Source organism: Crinia signifera, chromosome 4 (genome assembly GCF_055691185.1).
Source record: "Crinia signifera chromosome 4, ASM5569118v1, whole genome shotgun sequence".
NCBI lineage: Eukaryota > Metazoa > Chordata > Amphibia > Anura > Myobatrachidae > Crinia > Crinia signifera.
The window spans coordinates 38,952,880-38,974,297 of NC_139220.1; the positions used below are offsets into that span (position 1 = coordinate 38,952,880).

The 21,418-nt window shown below is 45.6% G+C and overlaps 1 protein-coding gene across 1 annotated transcript in view; it reads left to right on the forward strand.

Annotated features, from left to right (window-relative positions):
* ANO2 (anoctamin 2) overlaps positions 1 to 21,418 on the forward strand; it is a 211,343-nt gene that overhangs the window by 154,060 nt on the left and 35,865 nt on the right. Inside the window, exon 18 of the mRNA XM_083181601.1 lies at positions 11,329 to 11,477. Coding sequence (XP_083037727.1) covers positions 11,329 to 11,477 — 149 coding nt within the window. The remainder of the gene's footprint in view (positions 1 to 11,328; positions 11,478 to 21,418) is intronic.

Genomic DNA, 21,418 nt, shown 5'->3' on the forward strand with positions numbered 1-21,418 from the left:
CTCCTCTCTGATTGCAGCGCTTTAGAGTCTGAGCACTAGAGGGCACTAGGCAGAGATCTCTTGGAAAATGGCTGACCATTTTCCCACTTGAAAACACTTGGAAAATGGCAGCTGGGCCATTTTTTCTTTGATTTCCACAGCACTGCTCATAGTTTCCCAGGTCCCCAAACCCAGTACAGACTGCATGTATGCAGTCAGCATCTCAACAGTCAGGTGCCGGCATTCTACAGTATATATTGAGGCCGGGATCCAAACAGCCGGCATCCCCAATTGGTAAGTATCAATGAATGAGGCATGTGCGGGGAGAGTTAGGATCAGGCTGCAGGGGTGATGAGGTTAGGCCGCTACAAGGGAGGGTTAGGGGGTAGGGGGAGAAGGTTAGGGTGGAACTGGAGCCCATGTCAGGAATTCCACTATTGGGATGCCAGGGTCTGTCTTATGACCGTATGTATCCAGACTGCATTGTGATGTAAGAGAGATTGCAGAAGAAACAGCTATTAAACTGCTCATCTATTATCTTCTATAATCGTAATTGTCTCTTTCTGACATACAACGGCTTAGCCGAGTTTGAAGGCAGTTTACTGTATATATTGCACTAAATAAGCTATCAAAGGAAAACATTTCCTCTTTTAAAATAATCTTTTTTTAGTATTTCCCACCATGCTTTAGGAAGGGTCTTTATGGCCCACAATAGATGTGTCCCATATTGCAGTGCATCGTGTTTATCGGGAAAGTACATAAAAATTTGCATTACCATTTCTGACCCCCAGGTGGTGATGTAAACCCATTTCATCTCAACTGTCCCTTTATGGTACAGTGTAGTTTGTAGATTACACTATAGCAGGATCCATATATACCAAACTATACCGATAAAAAATATAATATCTGGCTAAAATTAAATATGTGTGTTCCTCTAACATGTAACATGTGTTTTGCATGAATTATATTTCCCCCTACAAAAGTTTTGCTGAGAAAGCTGAAACTAATATATAGCTCCCGCTTGCTCGTCGATAATTATCATCCATTTAATTAAGATCAATTAACATTTTAAAAGTTGCATCCAAGTAAACAGATGTCCGTAAATGAGATTTTTTTAATAGCAACAGATTAAAAAATGCGCAGTGAACATAAAAGCCCAGCTACGGAATGCTGCGTCTTCAGTAGTGTACAATAAACACCAGATCTCTTGAACATATACAAAGGGAGTAAGCTGGTAAAACATTTCTTTTTTGTCTGCAATTATCTTATTACAATAATCTGGAGCAAGTGGAAAGGCTCATACACTACTATTTAATTTAGATGTTGTAAAAAAAATGTTTTAGATTTTTTTTAGGCATAGTATTCTTTGATGTTTCTTACCCCTGCTGTTTGCTAAATAAGAACATCAGAATTTAGACTCCTTAAGGCAATTTCAACTCTGTGGGCACAAGACAGAGAAAATACACACACAGATGGAAGTGCTCTCATTAGAGCTGCTCCTGGCAATTCTATCACCATCGCCACCATTCGCCAGCCGCCACAAGGGGGCGAGCATGCACAACACGCTCGTGCACCCTGTTCTGATGGAGCCAATCGCAGCCTACCCACTACATCTGTAGGGGCTGATTCAGTCAAATCGTTCGCTCCATAGTGGGAGGGAAAGGGGCAGGCAGGGAGCTGGAGCAGGGGAACGGCCAGCGGTTTATGGGCGTCTCATGACATCAGCACCCGCCCTGAATTCGGAGGACAGCATTGAAATGAGAAGTCAGTCCAGGGTGGCTTTTCATTACAAACGGAGGAAAAATCATCATGGTGAGCGACCATCGAATGTTTTTTTTGGCCCGTGCGTGTTTTAGCGTATACATCCCCTCACGTCCTAGTGAGGAAATTTGCATGGCAGGGGGAAGGCGGACGTTCGGCTGGGCGGCATTTACCTGTTTGCTAGGCTGCGTACATACCCAGTCTAGCGAACTGGTCTGAATCAGGCCCATAGTTAATGTTTTAGGGGTAAATTTACTAAACATTCTTAAAATGAAAAGAGATTGCATCCTAGATAATGACTGACAGAATCTGACCGGTTGCTATAGGCAACAACACCTCCTTTAATTTTTAAAAGCTTTAGTAAATTGAGCCCTTAAGGCCCCCATACTCTAGTCCGACTTGTCTGAAGGGCAAGTCAGATGCGATTTCCCTTGAACTCCCCCAGGAGCTCCCTGGAGGGATTCCATAGGATTTGGCACTTGATGCCATTTTTTACTTGTGATAGATTGCATGTGATTTATTGTATGTAAAAGGGCTCCCGGGGAGCTGCTGATATATGCGATATATCATGGGTGTTAATCAGCACCCGCGATGTGCACCTGATGGCTGCACATACGATTTATCTTATGTGCAGCATGTCCAACTTTTGACTCCAACCTGATGCGCACAGGGCCACACATCATGTCGATTCCATACACATGCGATTTGGCCCTATTTGATCTGATTTCTCACCCCGATCCGTCCTAATCGGGTGAAAACAGGCCAGATTGCACTAGTGGATAGGGACATTTAGGGGTTTATTGATATTCTGGTCCATTCTCACAGACCGTACGTTCGCACGGGGACCGATGTTTGGCGTATGTGCAGCCGTATTTCTGCTGAAGTGCATACGCCAGGTGCGTATGGCCACGGCGAACAGATTGTTTGCCGGGTGCATGCAGCCAACATTGGGGGAGGGGGTCAGCGGAAGTTAGTCTCGCCCATGGGAACGCCCAGCGTTCCAATGGAAATCTTCCAGTGATGTGGGCGCTGGGGGCGGGCAGTTGACATGTAAGGTTATCTCAGAGTAATACAACAAATTGGTGCTCCAAATGGCGCTGTAATCTCCTCTTTTTAAGGTATGCGATATTTCTATCACCAATGGGGTCGATCTAGACTCCCTCCTTCCGTCCAGCCGCTCTTAAAGAAAACCACAACTGACCTGGGTAAAATTCCCTATGTGCCCGTAATGGTTTCTTTAAGTCTCCACGACCTCTGCATGCATTGATGACGATATCAAACCAGTGAAATCACCAGGACCCCATGAAACATCGACTCACCCGAATCAGCTGCCCTATATGCATGTAAAGGTTTCTTTTTCCTCTGAGTCCCCACAGGTAGACAGCTTACTCCATGGAAACTTGCAGTATCCAAAAAAGTTTATTTTCACAATAAAAAGAATAAAAAGTGCATAAAAAGTGGGAAGGAAATCCCAAGGAGAGTGGTGGTCTGGGTTACCTCCCAATCCGGATAGAAGGCCGCCCAGTTGCTGAAGATGGTAACTAGCACCTACCACAATCCTCTAGGGTATTTCACTTGCTCCTCCAACCACCAACGCGTTTCGGGCTATTTGAATGAGCCCTTTTTCAAGGTGTGGAGTATGATACCACTTGTACGGTTTTTATACCACATCTAAAATGACATGCCCTGGGTTTTCCCAAAAACATGGACCAACAGTGAAAATCAATTCATCCTTAACAAGTTTAAAACATATTAAAAACATATACACATAATGCACAAATATACATTACACATCCGTTTAAAATACAATGTAGAAAAATCGGGAAGACATAGATAAACAAATACATTACTGGTGCAATCATGCAGATAATCCAGTGTGGGTCCGTTCATGATTTTACCCACAGTCTAAGAGATCAGCTGTTTCTTTTCGTCAGTGTGATGTAGGTTCGCGCCATGCACGATACTTCCTGATGTTTGACACGCATGGCACGTCATCCTGCGTCACTTCCGGTGACGCGTGGAACGCACAGGACTTCCTGATTTCTACACGGCGCGTCCTGTGTAGTTGCGCTGTGTTTCATCTTTAAAGCTTTATTTGGTTTGTCTGTCCAGTTGAAGTGGAACGCATACTGGCTTCCGGAATCGGATCTGTGCGTTTCACCAACGTATACTAGCGTATCATGCTTGATCTCTTCCTGGTTGCACCTTAAATCTCCTCCCATAGTTTACCAACATACAACAAAGAAATAGAGAATATATTAGTGGGTATTGCAGACTTATATCAGATAAATACATATACTAACTGAGTTGGTAAAGTATAAAATCATAGTTGGTTAGTTACTAATTACATTTTGATGCAGATACATAATGGAATATGTGAGGATTACAAAAAGCATTTTAATTCAAAACCCACATTTAAACCAAATGGCTCAATGGTATTAAGGTATTTGGTTTAAATGTGGGTTTTGAATTAAAATGCTTTTTGTAATCCTCACATATTCCATTATGTATCTGCATCAAAATGTAATTAGTAACTAACCAACTATGATTTTATACTTTACCAACTCAGTTAGTATATGTATTTATCTGATATAAGTCTGCAATACCCACTAATATATTCTCTATTTCTATGTTGTATGTTGGTAAACTATGGGAGGAGATTTAAGGTGCAACCAGGAAGAGATCAAGCATGATACGCTAGTATACGTTGGTGAAACGCACAGATCCGATTCCGGAAGCCAGTATGCGTTCCACTTCAACTGGACAGACAAACCAAATAAAGCTTTAAAGATGAAACACAGCGCAACTACACAGGACGCGCCGTGTAGAAATCAGGAAGTCCTGTGCGTTCCACGCGTCACCGGAAGTGACGCAGGATGACGTGCCATGCGTGTCAAACATCAGGAAGTATCGTGCATGGCGCGAACCTACATCACACTGACGAAAAGAAACAGCTGATCTCTTAGACTGTGGGTAAAATCATGAACGGACCCACACTGGATTATCTGCATGATTGCACCAGTAATGTATTTGTTTATCTATGTCTTCCCGATTTTTCTACATTGTATTTTAAACGGATGTGTAATGTATATTTGTGCATTATGTGTATATGTTTTTAATATGTTTTTAAACTTGTTAAGGATGAATTGATTTTCACTGTTGGTCCATGTTTTTGGGAAAACCCAGGGCATGTCATTTTAGATGTGGTATAAAAACCGTACAAGTGGTATAATACTCCACACCTTGAAAAAGGGCTCATTCACATAGCCCGAAACGCGTTGGTGGTTGGAGGAGCAAGTGAAATACCCTAGAGGATTGTGGTAGGTGCTAGTTACCATCTTCAGCAACTGGGCGGCCTTCTATCCGGATTGGGAGGTAACCCAGACCACCACTCTCCTTGGGATTTCCTTCGCACTTTTTATGCACTTATTATTCTTTTTATTGTGAAAATAAACTTTTTTGGATACTGCAAGTTTCCATGGAGTAAGCTGTCTACCTGTGGGGACTCAGAGGAAAAAGAAACCTTTACATGCATATAGGGCATCTGATTCGGGTGAGTCGATGTTTCATGGGGTCCTGGTGATTTCACTGGTTTGATATCGTCATCAATGCATGCAGAGGTCGTGGAGACTTAAAGAAACCATTACGGGCACATAGGGAATTTTACCCAGGTCAGTTGTGGTTTTCTTTAAGAGCGGCTGGACAGAAGGAGGGAGTCTAGATCGACCCCAATGGTGATAGAAATATCGCATACCTTAAAAAGAGGAGATTACAGCGCCATTTGGAGCACCAATTTGTTGTATTGCTTATGTGTTAAGATTTGGGAATCTTAAGGTGTATCCCTAGGCTGCAGTGGTCTGGGCGCAGTCATTATTTTCATTCTTGTGTCTATTGTTATCTCAGAGTAACCTCAGATGTGTGTGCCTTCCACATCATTCAACGGTTGGTGACCATCGAATGATATGGGTGTTCCCCCACAGCCTGGCAATGGATGTGGATGGGAAGGCAACCCGGCATTTGCAGGGCGGCATCTGGTGGACTTGCAAGGCTGCAAATTTGCGGCCTTGAGAATCAACCAGGATTAGGTCCTTAACACAACATATACTCCTAAATACTGTTTTGGAGACCATCAGAATATCGCCGATATTGTTAACCATAATACCATTAACGATATCCTTACTATGCACATCGTTTGCAAATATATAATAGAGTGTACTCAGCGTTAAAGATAAAGGGCCAGATACACTAAGCTTCAAAAGTGATAAAATGGATAGTGATAAACAGACAGCCAATCAGCTCCTACCTGCCATGTCACAGACTGTGTTTGAAAGATGTGAGGCAGGAGCTGATTGGCTGGCTTTTTATCACTCTCCATTTTATCACTTTTGAAGCTTAGTGCATCTGGCCCAAAGTGTGGAGGGATAAAGCACCAACCAATCAGCTTCTGAAAAATGGGATAGCCACACGGTGTAATGGGAGGGTAGGCAAGTTTGATAAAGCAATTTCCAGTTTTGCAAAGGTGCCCACACTGTATTCACTGGGAGCATTAACCCTTTGAGAGAATTTGTCAAAATAGGTGTGAAAATTGCCAAGCAAACCTTTTTTACCCATTATAATGGCCTGTAATGTTACCTTATATAGGAAATATTATTTTTTTAAAACAACATTTTTCATTTGAATTTATATAACAAATGTGAGCGACGCTGGCATTTTTTTTGGGGGATATTTTGAACATCTCTCACAGAGATGGGTTAAGAATTGAGAGGCTAGATAATCGCAATTGACCTCCCCCAGGAATATCGCCAAAATCTTCACCATCTGCAGTACAGGGGGCTCTTTGTGAATGCAATCAGGGCACTCTGCCCCTTAACTAATCCAAACAGAGCTCTAGAAATACTATATGGCACCAACTCTGTACAGAAGTCTATGTTATTAATGCTGCAGTATATGAACCCTGCGACAATGAGCCCTCTTGACTCAAAAGGTCCATGTGCAGCCTGTACCCATTGTAGGTACACCAATGCATAGTAGTCATTAAGCCAAAAACCCACTTGCTAGTTCTAAAATGCCAGTCCTTCTGAAACAGACAAGTAATATGTCACCTTTTACCCTGCCAGTTACTGTAAAATTACAGGTATACCTGGGCTAGTAGTTTCACAGCAACTGGAGGGAACCCTATTGTCCAGTATAATACTGGTCTGTTGAAATTCTTTAAACAAGCTTTCTTAGTATGAGTAGAATACTAACAGTATTCAAAATGCTGGCCTCACTTATGATCATCTCTGACATGTGACTTTGAGCACCAGGTGGGCAGAGTCCTGATTGGAGGACGGAGCAGTGCAGACCATGCCCATTCATTGGCTGTATACTGTGTCAAGTATAGCTGCTGTTTTCTACTGTGATGCCATACCTTCAGAGTCTACATAACAAGTCATGTCAGGCTGTAATTGTTTCAGACAAAGCAGATATTTCATAGCAGGTTGGGACTTGGGAAAGGAACATTACATTTCCCTGTTCTTCATTCAAACCATTTACTGAGCAAATGTTGCTGCACTGAAAAACAAACTCTCCTCCATTCATACTTTTTATATTCTGAGACGTTTTATGACAAAAGAAAAAAGCCAAGCAAGCTTATTCCAGACAGAAATTAATATTACAATAAAAATTACCCTAATGTATTATCTTTAAGTTAGTGAGTAACGATAATCGTTAACTCACCTATTTTCTGTAAGTTTTTTTTTTTTTGCGTGTCCAAGATTACGCCTCTCTGCATTGGACAATGGACACGTGCCCTCTGGCAGCATCTCCCCCTCCTGCCCGCAGCAGCTGCCCCTGTCCCCCTGGTAGGGGCATTTTAATCTTTAATTAAAAAGGGAAAAAAATTAAAGTTTAAAATCACCCCACCAGCTATTGGAGCTGGCAGGGAATCCGTGTGTGGAAGCCGACAGAGGGGGGTCCCTGCGGTGATGTGTATTAACTCGGCGGGGTCCCTGCACTGCATTAGAAATAACTAATGCTATCCCCCGGGCGGTGGCGCGGGAAGCGCAGCTGGTTTTGAAACCACTTGCCGCAAGATGATTGGCTGAATCTCAAGCCAATCATCTTGCGTAAGGGGTTTCAAATGAATGTGTGCGCTGTTTCTATTGAAAATATTGCGGGTAGGGGCACCAAAATGAGGACTGCTATGATGAGGGTTGATGGTGCTGGGAAAGGGGAGCAGGGTCAGAGGCCGAACTAGTGGTGGTGCTAGGGGGCACCAGCTAAAATCTTGCCTAGGGCGTCATTAAGGCTAGGGCCAGCTCTGGGCACCGGCGGCTGCAGTCCCCCCCCCCCCCCCCCCACAGCTCTCCGATCGTGCACTGTAGGGACCCGGCTGATTTAATATACTGTGCCGCAGGGTCCCCAAGAGAGCGGGGATGTGGCGGGAGACCGGGGAGAGTTGTGAGAAATCACATTCAAAAGACCGGGCGGCCGATGATTGGCTGAGCTCTCAGCCAATCATCAGCCGCCCGGTCTTTTGAATGTGATTTCTCACAGCTCTCTCGCCACTTCTCCGGCTCTCCGTTAGTAAGTAGAGACAGCATGCCCACCCGGTCTTTTAAATATTATTTCTGACAACTCTCCCGCCGCGTCCCACGCTCTCTTGGTGACCCTGCGTCGCAGTATATTAAATCAGCCGGGTCCCTACAGTGCACTCTAAGGTATTAGTTATATTCACGGGCTATCGTGCGGGATCGGAGCAGCAGGGACCAAAAATAATGGAAGCGGGGACTGGAGCGGGGCAGCCGGTGGCACCAGCATGCTTACAGGAGAGACAATTGTCGGCAGGCTGGCGGGATGGGGGGGGGGGGGGGGGGAAGGAGTTAGAAAAAAAAAAAAACACCTAACGCCAGCCTGAGGCTGGCGAAGAGAAACAGCGGACTTAACGTCGGGGAAGGCAATAATACATTGCCTGCGACGTTAAAGCTCATAACTTCAAGCAGGAGGACAGCGCCTGAACGCTAAGTTCAGGGCTGCCTCAGGGGGACGTTAAAAGCCCCTTTCATACATTTCCCCAAAACGTTAAAAAGTCCATTTAGTGGCGTTAAGTGCTACTTAAGCACTTAACGCTGCTTCGTACATCTGCCCCATAGTTACAGACGTATTTATATAATTATATTAGTAAGAAGCAGCAGCTACGGTATGTGCTGAGAGTGTTACATAAGTGAATGGTCATATTTAGGGTATTAAAAGTTACATTGCCCCCGCCCCCCCTCCCTCCTTAAAGTCTGTATACAAATGTATCTAATGTAAGTCATGACATTTTTGAGGAACAGAAACCAGTGGTTCCTCAAGGCACCCTAACAGTCCAGCAAACATGGACTGTTTTCTAAACACCTCCCTGGGAGGAGCCCACAGAGGTGAAGCAGCTGCCACCTTCAAAGGGCAGAGCTGAACAGATGCATAATTGGGCCCATCCCCAAGATGGTAAATCCAGTGCCCTCGAGAAGGTTATAACGACATTGATTTGTGTCATTTCAGCCCTGTCGCCTCTGCAAGGACCCCCAATCCCTCACTTTTATTGTGTATACTGCCCGCTTCCCTATAAAGCGTATGGGATGCGGGAGGAGCACACACACACTTCTGGGGTTGCGGGAGACTATCTAAAAAACTGGGAGACACCCGCAACTTCTTGGAGAGTGCAGTAGGTAAGTATGCAGTCTAGGTTTTAAGTATAGCCATGGCTGAGAATGCAAATTGACTGAGATATTTATTAAGTCATCTGTGCCCAAGGTTATCCTTAAAACCTGGACCATCAGGGGTACCTTTAGGACCACATCTGAGATCCTTGGAGCTAGAAATTTACCCAAAAAATGGCTGTTGTGCATATTATTACCCTACCTAAATGCTGGCGGGACTAACTGTAAGCACATGCTAAAGTACCTCAAGCATTACACACAGGGCATCGCTGCCCGTTTCCCTACCCCCTCTCCCTGCGTTTAGCCTGTGACTTTGCAATAATTTAGAAACAAGTTTGGTATAGCACTAGAAATCCTGTGCCCGGGGAACAGTACATGTTGTTCAGTACTAGTGTTCCTGAGGCCAGTGTGTAATAATCCCACATAAGCTTTAAACAATAAATATTCTCTTGTGCTTATTGTTATTATGCAATTCTATCTGAGCCACTGAGTGTCTATGAACACCATTGCCGAATTAGCAAGACCGTGCCCAAAAGCACAAGCCATTTGCGAATGGAGACAGCTTTCTTTTTGCGTTACAACTTGCTGATATTGTCTTAGAGACACAAACAAAACATAGGACGCACACGTACCCTGCATTCTGGGTCAGAATAAATAGTCAAATAATATGTTACAGGAAAACTAGCGGCATGATTTTAAATACATGAATACACTCCAGGGGCATGTCCACCACTACAGTAGCATGGCCGTCTCTTCAGGGGCATGTCCACCACTACATTAGCATGGCCGTCCCTCTAGGGTCATGCCCGTCTCTCCAGGGGCATGTCCACCACTACAGTAGCATGGCCGTCCCTCTAGGGTCATGCCCGTCTCTCCAGGGGCATGTCCACCACTACAGTAGCATGGCCGTCCCTCTAGGGTCATGCCCGTCTCTCCAGGGGCATGTCCACCACTACAGTAGCATGGCCGTCCCTCTAGGGGCATGTTCGTCTCTCCAGGGGCATGTCCACCACTACAGTAGCATGGCCGTCCCTCTAGGGTCATGCCCGTCTCTCCAGGGGCATGTCCACCACTACAGTAGCATGGCCGTCCCTCTAGGGGCATGTCCGTCTCTCCAGGGGCATGTCCACCACTACAGTAGCATGGCCGTCCCTCTAGGGGCATGTCCGTCTCTCCAGGGGCATGTCCACCACTACTGTAGCATGGCCATCCCTCTAGGGGCATGTCCGTCTCTCCAGGGGCATGTCCACCAGTACAGTAGCATGGCCGTCCCTCTAGGGGCATGTCCACCACTACAGTAGCATGGCCGTCCCTCTAGAGGCATGTCCGTCTCTCCAGGGGCATGTCCACCACTACAGTAGCATGGCCGTCCCTCTAGGGGCATACCCGTCACTCCAGGGGCATGTCCAGAATCCAAAGGAGGAGTTTTGCCTGGAAACTGGCCAAGCACTGATGTGGGGTGTTTTGCAAAGCAGCTACTAGAGAGTAGGGATGGCCATTGATCATCGATGGTTTATGGCCGATGTCAAATAATTTTGCCATCAAGCTTAACTGAATAGTTTCGTTTTTCTGTTTTCCCCTAGGGGCTGGGAAACAGAGCATAGCTCCGCCCCCTACACATGTGAAGCCCTGCCCCTGTATTTTGATTGGCCCGCAGGCCAATCTATCAAAGAAAATGGATGACCAGCGACATGTAAAACATCGATGGTCATCCATTGCATAGTGGCCAGTTGCTCTTTTGCCATCGATGGCAACCACCAATGGCAAAGGCAACGATGGTCATCCCTACTAGAGAGGGAAGAGCAGTCCCTCAAAAACAGAAACAACGTGAAATCATGAGCTTGTATGAGCCACCACTTTGGTTGCAACCCTTTTTGATGGTGTCATTTGTTTATGCCTCTGTCTCTAGAAAGCTTAAAAAAGTGTTCCGGAAGCTGAAAGACGATAGAGCGAAGGCTGATGAGAACAACCTGAACAATTCCAGGGAACCCCAGCAGTGGGACCAAGACTACGCCCTGGAACCTTTTACTGGGCTGACACCAGAATACATGGAGATGAGTAAGTAGTCACTGCACAGTTGTAGGATGTGCCGATGTTATAATGAATCTGTGATTAGGGCTGTGAGCACAGTGCCATGTTATTGGATGGATAACAGAGGCGTAACTACTTTTTTTGCGCCCCCCGCCGGACATTTCGGGCGCCCCCCCCAGAAATATTAACCCCCTCCTTACCCGTCCCCATTGCCGCCGGCGCTTCTGCCTCTAACCTGACACGCAGATCTGTGTCGGGTGACGGGCGGTCCCTGGCTCCGGCTGCAGTGCTAATATAATAACAGACACTCGGAAAATGGCTGCCCCCATACAGCATTATGGGGGCAGCCATTTTCCGAGTGTCTCTTATTATATTAGCACTGCAGCCGGAGCCGGGGACCGCCCGTCACCCGACACAGATCTGCGTGTCGGGTTAGAGGCAGCAGCGCCGGCGGCAATGGGGTAAGGAGGGGGAGGGCAGGAGTCGGGAGCCGGGACCAGGTGGTAACTATAGTCCCGCAGACCCCCCAGGCGCCCACACCTGCCTAGCGCCTCCCCGCCACCGCGGGGGCTGCGGGACTATAGTTACGCCACTGATGGATAACACAATATATGGAATTACAGTATACAGGCGTGTAACATCATATTTATACCCCAGGAAAAAAGAAACAGACCTAACTAACAATGGGGTTCCTGGAGACTTGGAGTAATAACAAGACAGCATTTTTGTTTTCTCTTCACTAATAAGCACTTTTTTTTTTTATTTGATTTGAACATTTTTTCGGGGGGTCCATAATCTTGCACCTTACAGCATTGTTGTAGTCACACCAAAAAGCCGCTCTTGGCACGCCAGGTCCAGTAAGTTATGTCACACATCAAATTAATCAGCACTGTGTCCTGGTGCGTCCTAGTAGCATCATGTTGAGATACTTGCAGAGTTGCACAGGACCCGTAGGCACGCTCGGACGTGGGGTGAGGCCAGGGCCGGCTCTACCATTAGGCAGCTTTAGGCAGCTGCCTAGGGCTCCAGGATCTGGGGGGCGCCACCAAGTCTGCCTATCAAAAAAATCAAGGATATCTATGAGGATCCTTGTACTTAATGTAGTCGGCGGCTGTGGAACATCTAAGACCTCACCTCCATACTTTCCCTTGAGGCATACTTTTCTACTTCCTTGTACTCTGTTGTAGCTGGTAAAGGGGAGGGTGCTGGGGGCCTCCACGGAAAGCAGAGGACTTGCTCACCTTCCCATGGGGCTGGGAGGACCACACGGTTTTTTGACGCCTCACAGCCATTTCTGAATGTTAATCAAGTATGCCTTAAAGTGGTTATTGGTGGCAGCATGGGGAAGGGGGGGGGGGGGGAGCAGTGGGTTGAAGTTTTGCCTAGGGTGATGAGAAGCCTTACACCGGCCCTGGGTGAGGCAAATATCTGAGTCCCTGGCTATTATCGGAGCCAGATTTATGCACAATAAATGAGCCTAAGGTTTCATATGGGCATTATACACATGATCAGCAGTAAATACTGCTGAAATTTTGTGGAGTTTTGATAAGATATGTGCGGAACACGTAGCCAGGTGAGGCACTGCCTCACCTGCCATAGACTTTTTACTCCAGAGTTTTGACTATAAATTCAGAAATGTATGCTACAGTATTTGTATGTTTTCGCCGCTACGGATGTGCATGCAGCTACTGTGCAGGTATATGCTAATGCTGCAGCTGCCTGGAAATGTGTTGGGACGACCCCTGGCAGCCTTGCAAATCCCAGAAACTGCGTATAAAGAGGCAGCATGAGTCACAGGTCATAAGCTGCAGGAAGTAAGGTGCCAGAGACATGGCAGCTGCATACGGGATCACAATCGCGGGATTCAAAATGCTTTTGAATCACTGCATACAAACAGTCCCTGCAATGCAGTAACAAGACCATACGACATATGCGCGTAGTGACTTAGATAATCGGCATTGCAGACATCTCCTGCCTATTACTGCCCATTGCAGATGCGTCTATGAGAGGTTAGGAAGACTTTGGTAAGATTACCTACACTATACCATTCCTGCTAGACACAGTCCAATTTCCCATACCAGAAGTTAAACGATACATGTCAAAATACATATTTAAGTAGAAATATTGCTGTAATAATTTCCGATAAATGGATAAGTAAATCTTGGAGGCTTGATGTGGGGGTCAGACAATGCCAAAGTGAGAGCATTTCTAAAATGATTTATTACTAAATAATAGGGGCATATTTCATGTCCTGTGGGATATTATTGCCTATTTTACGTTACATCCATAAACCATGTCGGAGAGCGATTTAAGTGGTGCATAGACGCATTGTACGGCGTATAATTAACAGCATGATTCATACAACTGAGATTTTACCACCATTATTTCAGTTTTTTTTTTACATTTTTAAACTGTGTCCGAAGTTTTTTTTTTTTCCAACCATTTATTTCGAGTTCCAGCAGTTTCCTATGTTGCCTCGTCATCAGATGTAGCCGTAAATACAGCCTGACCTATGAGTAAGCCTGACTTTGCAGGGGGCACATTTTATAGAAACCCCGTGAAGAATTGGATACAGAGTTTTACATTGTGTCTCTATACTCTAATTAGGAGTAATATTAGTACGTGGGAGTCACATGTCATATATAATGAGCCCTTTGTCAACGTCCTTTACTGGGGATGAGTGAGCACTTTACAAATACATGACTTCATAGTCCAGCTTCCATATGCGATATCGCTAACCAGACTCTGATTTACACTGGCATTTCCATATCTTAAAATATCTTAAGGGGCATGCACATGGGGGTCATTCTGGTTGTTTTTTTGCATAAACACCCATTTGCAGGGTAGCGCGCAGGCCAGAAATCATTAGATAGTTGCAGACCATCAAATGATTTCTACAGTGCTCGCAATCTAAGTTAGTCTCTGCTGATATAGACTTGAGGCATCCGGGTCCGAGAACCGGGCCGGCATCTGACGTCATGTGATGTCAGGCGCCTGCCCCCTGCAAGAAGGTGCCCGTCTGCATTTGCGTGGGGACGGGCAGTGTTTTTCTGGGCGCACCCCGTGTTTTCATGGGTACGCCCTGGAAATGCAGGCCGTTTGCATGCGAACACCACCGGCCCACATCCATAACCCAAACACAACACCCCCCCATATGAACACCCAGGAGTGTCCAAAGGCCCCTATGCGCATGCACAGTTCTAATATATCGGTCCCCGATGCAAACAAGCCTGGCCCTGAGTCAATCAGAATGAGGGCCATGGTGCGATTTTGACTTAACTTTCCTTATGCTTTTACTATATAGTCAAGAGAGATTGTTTCTGAACAACCTTTAATTACATTGTACTTTGAAGGAGAGAGGCATCAGCATTGCCATTTTGTAAGCAGGGAAACTAGTTGCTTACTGATAAGGAGCATAGGCTATAGGTGCAAGCAGCACAGTAACGGCTGAAGTGATTGGAGATGCTTCTCGTGTGGCAGTTTCCCTTTGAAGGCAACATGTCACAAGCTGCATAGTGCGATGGTTTCTGGCTGTACAGAGCCACATGACAATGATTATTTTGTTTTAAATAAATGTTCCCCTCATTTCTCCACACTCTCATGCACCATTGGGTGTTCCACCCCTGGAAACCCAATTGTTTTACTGCTCAGGGCTCCGCCGCACAGTGTTACTGGGGACTTCTGCTACATAGATTCTACCGGAGAGGGGGATCCAACATAGGAAGTAACAAGGCAGCCAGCTCCTGCTTGAATGAGTACTGCAGCCATCTGGTCCAGAGGAGGCTGCGTATCTATCTACCCTTAGCCTGGAGCATTGTCACCATTGCCTAGAAGATGTTACCTACTGTATCACATTAAGTACTGGCACCCCACCAGTGTACTAGTGCGGAGGATGGGTGTTAAAAGCCACAAACTTCATTTACCCACCAAGAAGGAAAAATTCATTCTATTCAATGATTTGCCCTTTGATATATAGTTAGTATAATGTTATTTTACATTGGGGTATGGGTAAAAACCGGACCGGACAGAACCCCAAAACGCTGGCCCGGACAGGTTCCATTCATGAATTTTTATCATTTTGGAGCTTGTAGTGTCCGGTCTGATGGGTGTCCTCTCCGGGGGGGGGGCTGCCTATGACACCAGCGAGAGGAGGAGGAAAATTTTAATACAGTATATACAGATGGAGCGGGCATCATCCTTGGCCGGCGCTCACCAGATCCCTTGCACTGGCGAGCACCGGCGATAGAGACTGCGTCCCAGTATCACGGGGCGGCGCGGGGGAGGCGGAGGGGACCGGCTCCATTTGCCAAGGGGCGCGCGAGCGTCCTGTGCGCGGGTCCCTGGTGGTAGCCGGCCGCTGGCGGGGCTGGTGATATCCATCTGTAGCACACATTTTGCACAGAACTTTACAGAGCCTACTGTAATTAATCATTCAGATCAGTCAGGGGTGGATTGGACATAGGGTTCACATGGAAGAGTCCTAGTGGGCACACGGCATGTTATACCTCTGGCGCTGCCCGTATTAGGCCACTTCTACAATATTTTCCAGGGCCACTTTCAGTTCCCAACCACCCCAGAGTTGCGGTAAATCGCGCTGTGGGAGCCGCGGCGGCCTGTGTGATTACGTTGCTCGTCCCCCTGTAGAAAGGGCCCTGGGTATTTACAACATTGCGGAAGTGGTGATTACTATATTCCACCTATAGGCAGCACAAACATACACAGTGACACAAATAGAAAGAAGGAAAAGCAGAGACACAAAAAATACGTGCTATAAATCAATAAAAGAAAAACAATAATCAAAGAGAATAGGGCTTTTACAAATAAACCAGAGATCTTGGAGAACGTGGGGTGTCTGGAACTCCTAGTGCCCCATTTTTAGTATGTTTCTGTGCTTCTTATTCCAGTACGATCTGCATTGGCTTAATCTAACTATAAAGTACAGTATGTCCATTCGTCCGACCATCCCCGTCAATGAGTAATGTCAAATATTTTCTTTTCTTTTGAAATGATTTAAAAAATGTGGCTAAGTGCTAGGGCTGTAGTTGCTGCCCCAGGTTCCCCATCGTTTGGCAGAACAGAATGTGGTTCTATTTCTCTGCACTGAATGACGGTAACATTGAGAGACGAGTGTTCGTAAATAATTTGTGTAAACAAAGAAGGAACGTAAGAACACAGCTGCTGCCGACATGAATTACTAGATGAGTAACAAAATTACCAAATTTCGTGTTGAAAGCCATTGAGTAGGCTGCACCTTCATCAAAGCATTACACGGAGGACAATAGCGGCAGTAACAGCTGAGCACATGTTCTGATTAATTGTGTCATTTATCTTACAGTAAGTACTGTACTGAGGCAGGTGAGTGTTTGCAATGAATATGCAATATGTTCTTCTTGCAGACATCATTAGCTGTCCCCCTGCAGCGATATCATTTGGAAATTCCCACATTTTTAAGTCTACAACTTAGTTTAAATATTATAAAAAAAAGAAAGCAATTAAAAGTTATGATAAAAATTATCCGTCCGAAAGGATGTGGGACCCTTAAGATGCCTTATTTTTTGCATCATCTTTGTCCATTGCAGAAGAACTCTAGAGAATAAATGGAGATCATGATTTTAAGTATCACTAGAGCTCTGCGCATTGACATTACTGTAGTATTCAGGGGCATGGACGTAGTATACAGAGGTGGGGGCGTACATTTTGTGTTGCTGAATTGCACACAGTCCAAGACCGAATGTGGACAATGCAGATACATAAAAGGTGCTAAATAAATAAAAAAAAAGTTTGGTTGCTATGGGCAACATCCCATCTAAAATAGAACTCCTGTCTTGGTAAATAAACTCCTTCAAGCATACCTACACTTGGGACTGAAGGATCATAACTGGGCTGCAAGTGAGAGCCAGTGGCATCACTGGGGTTGGTTTCACCAAGCATGACCTGCAAAAGGAAGTGTGTCCACGATACCAAGTCTCCTGTTAATGACAACGTGGGGCATTCTTATATCTTCCTGGTGAATTGCCCAGCTATCCAAGAGCTGACAGCAAATCCCATCCTCTCCTGCCTCAGTGTTGATGAATCATACTGCGCATGCCATAAGTGAGTAACACCAAAGCATTCTCTTGTATGGCGCCACCTGGTGCAGTCTGCACCCCCTACATAATTGTGGGCGCTCCCCACTGAGCGCTCCCTAAAAAAAAAAACCACCACTGCCTCCCCGGGCCCTACTCCCCAGCAGATGGCTTGTCATAAGCCGGCGCCGGAGTCTTCTATAGAAAATCTGGAGGGGAGGGGGAGGAGGCGCGGCAGAGGGGAGGGAGCCGATTGAACTCAGCAGCACTGCCCGGCTCTAAACAGTGGCAATCCCGAGAATTTTCCGGGCTTGTCAGACTGGGCACTGAGGCACAGCCCGGAAAATTCTCGGGATTGCCTCTGAAGGGGTTAAAATGGCAGCTTCCTGCCCAAAAACGGCGGCTTCCTGTCAATTAAATTTTGACTACTGCGATCAAACTGGCACTACGCAGCATTAAGACATTTTTGTTGCCAATTGCAACTGCGCTTGCGCCTTGTGACCGATGCACGGTCGTTTCATAATCTACCAAAATGCAAAGTGGCTGATTAATGCCCAACTCTGACTTAGCCCCACGCATGTCCAACTTACATACACCACTGCATTAGGCCCTATGTGCAGTATAGGGCCATGATACTAGTGGTTTCTCTTCCAAAGACTGTATTTTGCAACTATAAAATATAAAGCATGGATATAAAAAGTGACGGCTCCAGAGGAGGGGCTGCCGCACAGTTAAAAATTCAAATAGGGGAGGCACACCAACTGCCACCAACTGCCATTCCAAACTAGTGTTTCTCCTCTACTTGAATTTTGCACTGTGGCTGACCAGTGGCAGCTACAGAGGTGGAGTCAAAATTCACCAAAATTCACATAGGGTAGCCATACTAGCTGCCAGCGAGTCCGGGGTTTACTGAGATAATTAAATGAACTCTTGTCCAGACTACAATCCAGGAAGAGGGTGTATGAGATCTTCAGCTGCAGGTAATCTCCCGCCATATACGGCTGGGGCTTTACCCTGCTACACCCACAGTGTCAATGAGAAGACACAGCTCTCTCTCCTGCACTCGCTTTCATGACTGACACCACAAGTATGTCCTTATGTCTCTAAGTGAGCGTGTCAGTATAACATATGCCGAACGAGCTTAAAATTTTAGCCCCAAGGGCAGCGTGTCTCGCTGATGGGAAAAGCCATGATGTCACTCAATGAGTCTAAAGGATGAAAAAATAATACTTAAATATTTATTAAGAGTGTTTTCTCTTTTCTTTACATTGACTTTGAGTCATTCCATTTAAATATGAGCTACACCCATGTAAGTTAGGCTTAGCCGGCCTGCCACTTTGTTTGCTCTGGGTTTTTTTAAGTATTCAGGTATTGATAATACTGACATTCCAAGACCTCATGGTTCTCTTGAGAACGACAATAAGGTTCTGGACTTTACATGTTAAACTGGTAACCTGCCATGTACAGTATTTGTATATTATCCTATATAGAAATTGGCAAGTTTATACAGATGGGGCCATTCTCACACGCACGTGCGTCCCATTATAAGGAATGGGGCACTCAAGCGCTTGACTTGCGCGCGCCCCATTCTGGCGGACACTGGCAGATGGCGCGATGGGAGCCGGTCTCATGAGAGTGACTCCATCTGTATATAAATATATATTTTGCAGATGGGTAGACATCAATAATAGTCTAAGGAGGTCATTCTGATCTGTACTCACCATTGCAAATTTGCAACATGTGCACCCCATCTGTGTGAGCGGACTTGTATAGTCGTTGGCCCGTTCACACGGATCGTTGCGGGCGTGGGGCGTGTGACCGCAGACTGGAGTCCCGCCCATGGAAACGCCCAGTGTTTCATGGGCATTCTCATGAAAACACTAGGCATTCCCATGTTAATTCACCCATGACGCGGGTGCCGGGGGCGGGCAGCTTACTTTACCATATGTCAGCTGCCCGCCCTCTTCCCGTACCAAGGCGCCGTGTATCTAAGTCACCAGAATGTGACTTAGATTGTCGAAGGCCTTAGAAATTATTTTGCACCCAAAATTTACAGCTTTGCGAGTCAACGAAACGCCTCCTGCACACCGATTTCACCCGCACCCATGCCAATGGATGTTTTGCATAAACATTCATTCGCCGCTTGCGTGCGGGTGAAATCTTCATTCAGGAGGCGTTTAGTTGACTTGCAAAGCTGCAAATTTTGCAGCTTTGCGAGTCAATCAGAATGACCTCCTGAGCTCTAACCTAAATATGTAATGTCAGAGGTCATGCTGCACAACCTGCCTGCCCCTCTGTGCCCACCCGCCACACCACCTCCTTGCTCACTAATGCTGCATCAACACCTGGAACCCAACTGCTTCACAACTGCCGGGCCCCTGACATAGTTGCCTACCCTCCTGCATTCTGCAGGAGACTCCCTGAAATAGCAGCAATCACCCTCTCTCCCTCATTAGTCTAGCAATCTCCCTCATGTCACCTAGCCTACATTACACTGTTACATTTTTGGGGAAAAAAGGAATGAGAGACAGATACATTTACAATCAATCATCAGCGCCATTTCCCAGCACTTTACCAAGTATAGTAGCTCTTACTAACTGCTTTGGGGCTCATCTGCATTTGGATCTAAGTAATTTAAAAAAAGATTCCCCTCAGATGTAGCAGTACACACCAATGCTTCTAGGTGCCACGTTCACAATCTCTTTTCACAATCTCTCCATATATGGAACTAGACACGCCCTTTGGGTGGAGCATGACTGTAAAATTCTACCACCAACTATCATCTCCCTGAAACTAGTTTTCAAAAGTAGGAAAGTATGGCCCCTGACCACCGCACCGCCACTGAACAACAGCCGCACTTTTCACTTTTATTAAAAGTTTTAACAAATCTACTCCTAAATGTGAGCTTGATGTGGCTGGCCATTATTGTGGGAGGCTTGACCACCCTTCTGGGGGATCATGATTTTCGGGAGCCACCCAGGTTTATATATATATATATATATATATATATATATATATATATATATATATATATATATACTGTATATATTTTGGTCCCCTTACTTGAACACCTCCTTTGTGGTTTTGTAGAATGTAATATGCAATAACATAACATGATGCCACTAAAGGTCAGCACACCCCAGCTAGTGAAAGCTGTACAGCACATCAGCTGCAGGCACATTACATTCGCATTCCTGGCCTTCTTGGTGACATACACTGAAAGGCTAAAGAAGTGTCCAAAGCTCCTGCAGATATCTCAGGTGCCTGCAGGGTGAGTCACGTCCCTAGGACACGTTACCTGACACACAGGGCTTATTGGTTTATTACAGGCAGGGAACTGATGGGAGACAAGTGGTATTTCTGCACTGTCCAGCATGCTGTCAGGTATATACTAATAACAACATTGTTACAGAGAGAGAACTCGTATATGGTAATTCATTTGCATAGAAATATAAAGATGAATAAATTGAGATTTTACCTATGATTTCTCATTGTGATAAATACAGAGTTCTAAAATCAGGAACCTTCAATGTGGTTCTGTACAGCTGGCTGCATATTAAAGCACCAGTGACCCCAAGTTCTCCTCTGCTAGCACAGCTGACACCCTTTGTGAAAAGGAGAATTTGGATTACTGATCTGCGTGTCGGTTCCCTTGTGTCGGTATTCCTGGCAGATTTAGCAATTGGCAGATTCCATTCCCCATCTCCCAAATGACCGCCTCACCTTCCATTGACATTGCAATAATTTCCTCTGTAATAATCTTTCTGATTCTTCACCTTGTTCTAGTGGTCTCTATATAGTTCCTATTCGGAAACAACTCTCTCTCCAGTTTCTACAGTTACCAAAATATTTTCTATGCACATAAGAAATGATTGTTTGCTGGCATTTATCATGTATCAGGAG